The sequence below is a fragment of the Zingiber officinale genome, chromosome 9A (genome assembly GCF_018446385.1).
Source record: "Zingiber officinale cultivar Zhangliang chromosome 9A, Zo_v1.1, whole genome shotgun sequence".
NCBI lineage: Eukaryota > Viridiplantae > Streptophyta > Magnoliopsida > Zingiberales > Zingiberaceae > Zingiber > Zingiber officinale.
Genome location: NC_056002.1, coordinates 132,374,805 through 132,385,176, shown reverse-complemented (window position 1 = coordinate 132,385,176; position 10,372 = coordinate 132,374,805). Strand labels below are relative to the sequence as shown.

The following is a 10,372-nucleotide window of genomic DNA, read 5'->3' as shown; positions in this document are numbered from 1 at the left end:
TGCAATTCCGAATTTTAGTGAAATAATCTTGGTGTTAATAAATTAGATAATTAATTAAAGAGCTTTAATTAATTTTATCTAAATTTATTGGAGCTTGAAATTATGGGTCCGTGGTCCCCAAACCATCTTCATATAATCACGATGGATACTCTTAAATAATTAATTTGATTAATTATTTATTCTCACAAAATTTATTAACTAATAACATTGTTTATTATTTTAACTAAAGGGAATATTCTATTTGTAATTTGATTACAAATAAAATATAAAAGAGAGAAATCAAATGTTTGGATATTCTATTTGTAATTTGATTACAAATAAAATATATATGAGAGAGAAATCAAATATTTAGATATTCTATTTATAATTTGATTACAAATAAAATATAAAAGAGAGAAATCAAATATTTGACAATATTATAAATATTCTCACAAAATATAATACATGTTTCCCTTTTTTCTTTCCCACTTTATAATACACGTTCCCCTCTTTCTCTCCCACGCTCCCCTCCCTCCTGTGTTATATAATATATGTCTCTCTCTCCGAAGGGGAAGAGAATTTTTGGTAAAAAAAAAAAATTCTATAGTTGATTTTTGTGAGAAAAGTTAGGAGAGTTAGCCCACACTTTTATTTATCGGTTGATTCGAAGAATTGGTGAGGAAGATCGTGGAGTTGAAAGAACTTCGGCGACCTGCAAATCTTAGACACGAACTCAAGGTAATTAATGATTCTATTTTTTTTAGAGAATTGTAAATAAAATATTATAATGTTTGTATGTTAAATTATAAGAGAATTTATAAAAGTTCTTATAATTAAACAAGATCACTTGTTCGATCTAAACAAAAGTGTTTTGCTGTGAAAAAATTTTAAAAGACGTTTAATCTATTTTTCACATGTTCCGTTGCACATCGAACAGTTAAAAACCAACAGAATACTCGACACTTAACTCCATCGGTGTACTGGTGGAGTGTAGTCATGTTGTTAAATTTGATCAGATGGTCTTCGGGATCCGTGACTCTTGTGTACTCTTCGATTTCTAGCAATCTGTAGTGAGGTAACAATTGATCGTCAATGATTTCTTGAGAGAACTACCTGTTTATTTGCTAGGGAGAGTCATTGAGTTGGGTTGCTTTGCCATTACGCAAATCCCAGTCGGGTGCATTTTCAGAAGAAGATCCTTGTGTCTTCTCCACCCAGCCCTACTCTTTTAAGGGCGTGCAGAATAATGCTCGGTGATATGGTATTGACACGTTCGGAGCTTCGTAAAAGGCGCCAGTCGCCCGATTGTTTGGCTTGCGGCCAGCGGGGTCTTTTGCTCGGGCTCTTGGGTCAAGTCACTATCCTGTCACCGATGCAGCTGGGTCATTCAACCCTCGGCAGTCGGCTGCTGCCTCTTGTTATTGCTGCATCATCTTTACGGCTCGGGTAGTTATCCGTATTTCCAAGTCTTCTTGAGTTAGCATCACTATGGTGGATTGCCCAGTGTCTTCCAGCTTCACGTTTCGGCTACAGGTGGAGTTCCCACAGACGATGTTAAATATGATCCTATCTGAAAGCGGAGAATATGATTGGCTGGGGATGTGGCTCTGTAGTTGACTAAGCGAAGACTTCTCGCGATCATGCAAGACAAGAAGGGTTAGTGCTGAGCCGAGAAGGGGTTCCCGGCATTGGCCTTCTGACGTTCAAGTTAGTCCTCGATATAATGGAGAATAAAAGAAAAGTTGTAGCAATGAGTGTGTTGAATAGTAAAGCAACGCATACTTTCATCTGTGGATAGAAATCCCCTTTTATAGTGTCACTGTAGTGTTTATGTACGCATCTCAAAGTGTATGCATATTTTCCAAAGTGTCATAAAAAAAGATAAGTCAAAAGGTATCTCTGACACTTTTCCTTAAACGAACACACAAATCTTTGATGTGACATGCTTGAAGTTTCTAAAGTACGATTTGCCTGCTGGACATGTTCTGTTGTTAGTGGCACAAACCTCCAAAATGATACTATGACATATGTGAGGGGTCCCACTGTGTGCCGACCGGAAGCCGTTCGGTCGGGACGTTCCAACTCAGTTGCACTTAACATAACTATTTTCCTTCACTCAGCAGTTTGATTGTTAGAGGGTTGTCTTTTATCCGACCGGCCATGACGCTCGGTCGGCTGGGATGGTGGCTCGGGGGGTTTACGGCTTGTCTCACATGTTCTTTGAGGGTGGACGCTCGAACAACCATGTCCGACCGGCCTTGGGGTCCGGTCAGTGGACTTGAGCTTCTGACTATCTTGACTTTAATCTCCACGTCGACCGCTCTTTTATGCTTTGACCCATCTTTAGTGGGCCCCTCTTCTCCACTTTATTCAAGCAACTAATCATATTTACGATTGTTGGGGAACCTAACCTAAAATTACCTTCATGGCACCATGCTTGTCGAGCTTCATACTTTGAGCACCTTGTCATTGGTTTCTCACTGCACTAAGAACAATATCTTACATCCATTTCTTCTATATCCGGATTCTCTACAAAATCGGTCCAAGGATGTGAAGGAGCACATTTTCACACATCAACTTGCTCCACTAAGACCTCTAGTCTTAGATGATTTATATTAGTAGGTGATGAACTCTAAAACTTTCAAATGACTGCAAATATTGATAGATTTGTAGATATTCTTAGTAAATTATATCAAAAACAAAACTTAATTTTAATTTATAAGATCAATCCACATCAAGTTTTTGGAGTAGAAGATGTTCTTTGAGTAAAACATGTGTGATAATTAACGATTATATAATGCACATTATGATACTAAATGTGGACCTAGGCAAACTTGCTCTCGGAAAACTCTATCTTGTTCGATTCTAGCTATTTTATTCTTACTTCATCTTTCACACACACACACACACATTCATTGATGCAAGAGGATCCTAGTTTTGAGGTTATAATTTTTGACTCGGATTGAATCACGTAACTTTTAATATATCAAATCAAAACTCGTTCAGATCTACATTTATTATTGGACATAACACATAAAGGCACAATCTTAGATTCAAAAAATATCGTTAAAAGTCTTTTTGGAGGCTTCGAATAATTTAATCTTTTTTATTAAGATTATTTCCCTTTTTTTTTTTTTTTTGCATTGTTAGGGGTTTAAGACTACTTAAATATCTATTTAGTTGATGTTAGAGGAGCATCATTGTTTTGAATCAATATTTTTTGATTAAATCTAGAGACAAGTTCTCTACATTTATTTGGTGCTTTCATATGTCTTCCCTAAAACTCTCTATTAAAACTAACCAATAAAATAATCATTATTATGTCCGACATCATATTTTGAAAATAAAGATGGGTTGAGCTTTGGATGTGGAAGGGATGACTATAAACGAAAGAAAGAAAGAACACATCAATTCTCTTTGGTGTAAGTTGTAGGCTATAAAATACCGACGTAAATTTTTTTAAGACTAGGTTAGAGTTGACAGTTCTATCTTAGATCCGTCTCTAGCCACGAGGCTACAATGACCTAACTAGCACTATATCACTATGTACGATACCCACCTTGAAGGTCCCAAAAAGGTTATGATAGCATTGTCTCTACTTAAACTTTGTTTATATAAAATGAGTGAGGGAAAGTATTAATTACTATGTGTTGGCCTCTGACTCCGAGTGAATTATGAAGCTTCCCTGTTGATGTATCAGTGCTGCAGTGTAGACTACCTGCCAAACATGGGCTCCCACATGCACCCATGCAACATGCTTAGCTACTTTGATCTGCCATGGCACCAACCTTGCACCCCTTCACACTTTTCCACTCTCATCCCCCATTAAATGCATTGTCTCTCTCCCTCTCTTTACTTCTTTATGAGTTCGGTATTTGCCTCTCTGGATGTTGATGATGAAGCTATTCTGATGATGTGAATGACATGCATCAAGTGATAAAAAATGATTATATTTATCTTCAGTGTCTCTATCAATTCATCTCGAGATCAATACGGAAGAAATAAATTATTAATGACTACTAATTTTTAATGATCCTGTCCGAGTCGCTGAATCGACGGACGCTGGGCACGTGACGCTCTCCGACTCGCTAGTGTAGATCTCCAACTGGTGACGCGATGCTCCGGCTAACCTGCACAAAAGTCGGGCCGGGGAGGAGTCCCCGGCGACGATCCTCCGACGCTCAAGTCAGGCAAGCAGACAGCAGATATGAGGCTCCAACATGCGAGAGAGCGTACCTCCGGTGAAGGGTGAGGACCCTTATATAGGGCTGTAAAAAGGCATGTGCACTCATACCGAGGTGCACACGTGTTCTGTGCCATACCTTAGTATGGGCTTGTCAGATGAGCTTGCCTGACCCCTTACTGCTACAGTCCGAGCACGTCTCTGATGGGACAGTGAGCCCATGCCCTAAGATCCTGCGTATCACCTGCTGTCAGAGGATGTTTCTGTCCTTGTCTCCATGCCGAGCGTCCGACCGGTCGGCGGTTTCCTCACGTCCGACCGGTCGGAAGTGCTGATCCGCTCGGGAACTTCCTGGTCGCGTGCTCGGGACTGTTCGCAGTGTTGATACTTTATTCCTTCGGCCGAGCGGGCCATCCGCTCGGCACTACTATACTGTTCATCATGAGCGTCGGAACCCCGACTTCCCGCCGGGGTGTATCGCTTCCGCTCGGAATCTTCAGCCGGTCGTCACCGTCATAATCAGCTCGGCCAAGCTTCTGGTTGGCCTTTTACCTTTCGACCTCCACGTGGCGTTGACTCTGCTAAATGGGGTCCCCCATTCTTACCGCCGGATCATTTAGAATAATGACTGACATATAAAGAAGATTTTTATCTTGATTATGCTGAGATTCGAATCCCACATGTTATGATAAATGACATGCATTAGGGAATATTGGAGTAATGGAGTAATATCCCTCCGATACTTAAGTTAGACTTTGATACATAGGTTGGATTTGTGATTGCAATAGATCATGCTTAAGTATGGTTTGAGAGGGATGAGAGGTCATACCTTTTGATAGTTTCCTTCCAACTCATTATGACGGGGCAGTGCGTCCCTTTATGATTCGTATAAGCTTGAATCATGTCTTGGGGAATCATGGTTGGTTATGGCCTTGCCCCTTCAGCTAATATTCGAGTGGTAAACTCATATCTCAAAAGTAAAGTTCGAATCCTCTCGAGTTTATTCCCTTAGGGAATAAGTTCCTTCCATCTAAGAGACTGTTTAGTACTATGATTTATCTCACTTCAAGTCCTTGGAGAAGACAATGAAAAGGTGCTTGGGATGAGTGTTATCATCTCTTTGCATCATATGATTGGTTATGACCCTCCCTTGTTAGGGCCATAGTTGTAGCGGACTGAGGTTTGCAGTCCTTTGGGGGATCAAACTTGTCGTGTAGGAGATATTCGAAGGGGTGAATTATGTGCAAAGCTTGATCATGGCCCCGAACAAGACCTTGTGAATTCGTAATGCAAAATTGGGTGCTCAAGAAACTGAGTACTTTGGAAGTTAAAGGGACGCTCATGAGGCCAAAGAGTCTCTTAACAACCCGTTACGACGGAGCATTTGCCTCTTTAAGACTCATACAAGTCTGAATCATTATCAGTTATGGCCACCCTTGTCAGGGCTACACTTGTACGATCACAAATTCTTATTAATCAAAAATCTTCTTACGTTAACCTAAATAATTATTTACATAAACTTCAAACCCTAAAATACAAAGAAAAGAAAGAAATAATAATAGATAAGAAAACTTCTAAACATATTAAAATCCAAAATAATCTAAACAGACTTAAAATATAAAAATTATCAAAAATACCTTAAATATCAAACTCAATAAAATAATAAAAAGTTTAAAATTATTCTTTTGTCCCTGCATCATTCTTACCATGATGGAGAAAATTCAGCTTGTTGCTGGTCATATCATCAAAAGCATTGTTGATGCATTGTGGTCGTCTTGATGTGATGCAACAAAAAACTATTGAATCTATTGATTTATACACAAATACCGGGAACGATCTTTTAAACCTTATTGATTCCCTAGAATCCTAGGAGATAGACAGTCAAACTTGACATTTGGGAAGAATTGACATGACCGTAAATTCTTATTAATCAAAACCTCCTTATATCAATCTAGATAATTATTTATATAGACTTCAAATTCTAAAACATAAAGAAAGAAAAGAAATACTGACAAAAAGAAAGAATTCTAAACACTCTAGCTAGAAGTTGACATGGACGAATGCCACGTATATATGTCGATCGATCTTGCAGACAAGTCGGTTGACATGGAATCAAGCCATGTGGCTCGATGAGCGAGAGAAGGGACCATCATCCAGGGTATCAACATTGCTTTAATTTCGACAAAGCTTTGAAATGGCCACAGGAGGAAAAGGAGGAGTAAATGCTGCTTCTTAGTTCTTGCATGGCCACATGTGAGGTGGGGTGGCTCCATTAATGGTGGCATTCAAAGCTCTTGATCCTCTTGGTCTCATGCCATCCATGAGACCTGATTCAATTCAATTCAATTCAGTAGTTCAGTTGCATCTTTTTCTTTACAGCTCTGGTTATCAGTGTTTTTTATGCAGAAGAGAGAAGAACAGATAAAATAAAGGAGGAGATGACTTAAAACATTTCACATGTGGTTCATTTAAAGAACCACTTTAATTTTCCTTTCTTTCTCCTCCATTGCTGAGCTTGCTAGATCTTCAATTCAATTTAAAGTTTGCTCACTGCTGAGTTGGATTGTAGTCGAGCCGAGTTCGATCGCGTTAAACTATATTTATTTACTTGTCGATCGAACTTATGCAAGTTTGTTAAGTTTTATATTACATCAAGCTTGTCCTAATTTTGGTTAATTAATACATCAATCCAATGTGGTATGACTCTTTCCCAAAATAAAGCATTAGGGTTTTGAATTTAAACACTAAATGAGCTATTATTGAGTTAAATACTAATGATCATTTAGAATAGTCCTTAGTTTTGGCTTTTAGGTTTTCGGTTAGGGTTGTGAAAAGTTAGTTCAAGTGGAGTTTGCTCAAGTTAGTTCTCCCTCAATTGAAAGATCGATCCATCGATCAATTTAAGATATATCTTGACTCTATTATTCAACAAATAGCGATAATAGCTATGCAAGACTACTATAATAAATGAGATAGAACTTTTGCGAAAGCTCCCTTTGTACACTTGTTAGGCTCGAATCTTATAGCACTTAAAATTATCGACTATCATAACTAAAGAAAATGATAGCATCTACAATAAAAAAGAAACACCTACACGGTATTTTAGAACACATGGGAAAATGATCTATTTGTCGTGCAAGTTACATCGAAATGTTATAAAATTTTATTCTCGAGGGCAAAGGGTATATTTTTATTATAACAAAAGGTGATTATACTCATCCTGAATGTCTTTTATAGTCAGTTTTCAAGTTATGTGAAGAAAGATAAATCATAAAATCAACTTATAATCAACTACCAAATTAATTGAGTGGGAGGAATTTTTTTCCGACAAACGATAGACTCTTCCTCAACTTGAAGACGGAGTTGCTCAAGTGTCTTATTCAATGAGACCCACCATGCATGTTTTCTAATTTGCCAATTTGGCTTCACATGTTTCACTCCACAATGAATAATAAGCACTAATTAATTCTAAATTTAAAGGACCTAATTAAATACTTTATTTAATTAATTAATCAAAATTAGTAATTAATTTACATTCCACACAAATTAATTAATTAACTATTTGTGATTAATTAGTTCATCACCATGCTGAGGAAGCTCTCTTGCTGCTCCTCCCCTCCAACACACTCATCAAACAACCAGGATTCCAGGAGATGGAAGGGGGCAGCTGCCGTCGTCGTCGTCTCCGGTGATCCCTCCTCGAACCCAAACATTGTCGGCGGAGGCGGCGCGATGCAGTTGGAGGCGCTCATGCTCATTTGGCTTGAGGTGGAGGTGGCTGGACTAGTGGTGCTAGTTGTTTTCTTCTTTTTCTTCTTCATCCATCCTTCCAGGAGCCGCGAGATGTTCTCGGTGCTCGCGGCGTAGGTCGACGGCGCGAGGGGGCTATTTCCGCGCCTAATTGTGGAAGAAGACACTGGATCCTCCATGGACAATGCTTCCGAAAGGGCGCGCTTCGCCATTTCGACATCCATCTGGAGGCACCTCTCCCACTGGCCCTTGGCCTTCGGCACGGAGCTACTCACCGACGATCCGCACCGAGTAGTAGCGCCCCCGCATCGGTCTGTGACTTCGGAAGCTTCGGTCTTGTTCCGGAGCTTCTTCTTCAAGTGTGTGTTCCAGTAGTTCTTGATATCGTTGTCGGTCCGCTCCGGAAGATACGAAGCTATAGCCGCCCACCTGATCCATCCATTTCCAACAGATAAACACATCAAATTAGGTCAAAAGTACCAATACTGGATAATAATCTCGAATTGATTTCGATCGATACCGATTTCCCAGAAGAGCTTGGAGGTGGACTATGAGCTTCTCCTCTTGCTCGGTGAAGGCACCGCGCTTGATCCCTGGCCGGAGATAGTTCGTCCACCTTAGCCGGCAGCTCTTGCTGCACCTCGACAACCCTAAATCAATCCCACAACAAAAACCAAATCAAAACCCTAATTCCGACCCAAGGAGGAGAAACCCCTCTCGGTACCTATACCGGTGTTAGTAGGAACAGCCCTCCAGTTGCCGGCGCCGTGCTGTTGGATGTAGGAGACCAAGAGGATGTCCTCCTCCGGCGTCCAAGGCCCTTTCTTCACTCCATCCTTGTCGCAGCAAGGCGGCCGCCCCATACCGATACTGATATCGAAATTACAAAGAGAAGGCACTAGAGTAGTGTTTCTCTCAGGCAGCTAGCCCTTGGGAGGCATATATAGGAGCTGACCGCCATCATCTAGCTAGCTAGCTAGCTAGCCAGCCATGGAGATCCAAGTGGAAGGAGGAAGAGTAGTCAAAGAAGACAGATAGGTGCATTTAGTGAGGGGCAAGCTAAGGACACCTCAAAAGTCAGCTTGCAATTGAGGGGGGATGATGCGTCGTAGAACCGCGTCACATTCAATGGGAGGGGGCTAGCTAGCTTGTTGCAGGGAATTCAGTATATAAGAACCCTAATTGTGGATCGGACCATATTTGGGTGCCACAAATGGTGAAGCTGTAGATCTTTTCTTACCAGCCGGCCGGCACTGTTTCGGCGAGAGTTGCCAGATTTTTTGGGTTCGTCCGCTTTGATTTCTACTCCTGTGGTAAAAAGATGATTCGTTCATCCCAAATATCTCTCAACGTCAGTCCCAAATATGTGTGAATGCCAATTTGCGTAGAACCATCAATCATTTAAAGGGTGATTTGATATGGTTACTCTTGATCATCTTTTGGTAACTAATAAATCAAATATAGATATAAACTATTATTTTACAACATAACTATTGTAAATTAATTTCTCAAGTGAATGAGAAATTAATATTTATGATTATTCGAATAATGAAGGGTTGATACAAGATGATAAAAAATATTGACTTGTAGACGAGCTAGTTTCATGGAAGCAAATACACGAGTGCTAATGTCAATTCACGTGGAACCATTTAAAGAATGATTTGATATGACTACTCCTTAGTCAGCTCCACATCATAATGAGCTCATTTCCACCTGTTTTAGTTGGCATATAGCCTTGAACTTGTTGGAAAATTAGTTCTACAATCAACAAATTGAATATACAGATGGATGGTTTTTTGCAAGTAGATCATTTTAAATTAATTTATCAAGTGAATAAAAAATTAATGTCTGTAATTATAATTATTTGAGTATAATAAAATGTTAATACAAGATGATCGGACAAAAAATTGGTGCTGGATTCGTGAATGCAAATTGATAAACGTTAATTCAAGTATACATGAATGCCAATTCATACAAAGTGATCTATTTCTTCAGAAAATAATAAATAATAAAAATAAAAATAAAAGGCAATGGGTGGCTGACACACTCTGACCTCTCCTTCAATAGCTCGAGCAATTGCAAGGCGGAGGTGGGTGCACATTAGCTGCCGATCACAATGCCATCAATCCAGCGGTCAACGCGTTGACGCAAAGTCAAAACAAATCCATATATGCATCGGATCTATCTCCTTCCATTTCCATTTTGATTCACTCGAACATTTTATATTTTTCTATAGATAACGTTCGTGCACTATTCTAGTCTCAGTTTTTTAAAAAATTGTTCAATTAGGTTAACGTTCAAGCCTGATTTCGAATTTAAAAATATTATTGAAGGTTCATGAACGTGTTCATTAATAGAATCACTGTGTATATATATATATATATATATAATATCAATAAATATAATAATATCTTATAATTAAATTTAAAAGTGAAACAATACTGTTTTGATAATAGCTAG

At 39.1% G+C, this 10,372-nt stretch overlaps 1 protein-coding gene across 2 annotated transcripts; it reads right to left on the bottom strand.

The window, feature by feature from the left end:
• Nucleotides 1-7,637: 7,637 nt before the first annotated feature.
• Nucleotides 7,638-8,932, bottom strand: LOC122018603 (myb-related protein 306-like). 2 transcript variants are annotated; one of them, XM_042575966.1, is made up of 3 exons: nucleotides 8,637-8,932; nucleotides 8,433-8,562; nucleotides 7,638-8,341 (listed from the first exon to the last, which is right to left on the bottom strand). In XM_042575966.1, exons 1-3 carry the CDS (start codon nucleotides 8,773-8,775, stop codon nucleotides 7,735-7,737), a joined length of 876 nt encoding a protein of 291 aa, XP_042431900.1. In that variant the 5' UTR covers nucleotides 8,776-8,932; the 3' UTR covers nucleotides 7,638-7,734. The 2 variants fall into 2 exon arrangements, with proteins under 2 accessions (XP_042431900.1, XP_042431901.1); XM_042575967.1 differs by having other exon boundaries at nucleotides 8,643-8,930.
• Nucleotides 8,933-10,372: the final 1,440 nt, after the last annotated feature.

What these genes read in the sequence shown, in the direction of transcription:
- LOC122018603 (XM_042575966.1), bottom strand. Translation starts at nt 8,775, where the DNA reads ATGGGGCGGCCGCCTTGCTGCGACAAGGATGGAGTGAAGAAAGGGCCT. An exon ending in TCCTACTAACACCGGTATAG is followed by an intron (nt 8,563 to 8,636) that starts GTACCGAGAGGG and finishes GGATTGATTTAG; the next exon opens with GGTTGTCGAGGTGCAGCAAG. An exon ending in CAAGCTCTTCTGGGAAATCG is followed by an intron (nt 8,342 to 8,432) that starts GTATCGATCGAA and finishes TGGATGGATCAG; the next exon opens with GTGGGCGGCTATAGCTTCGT.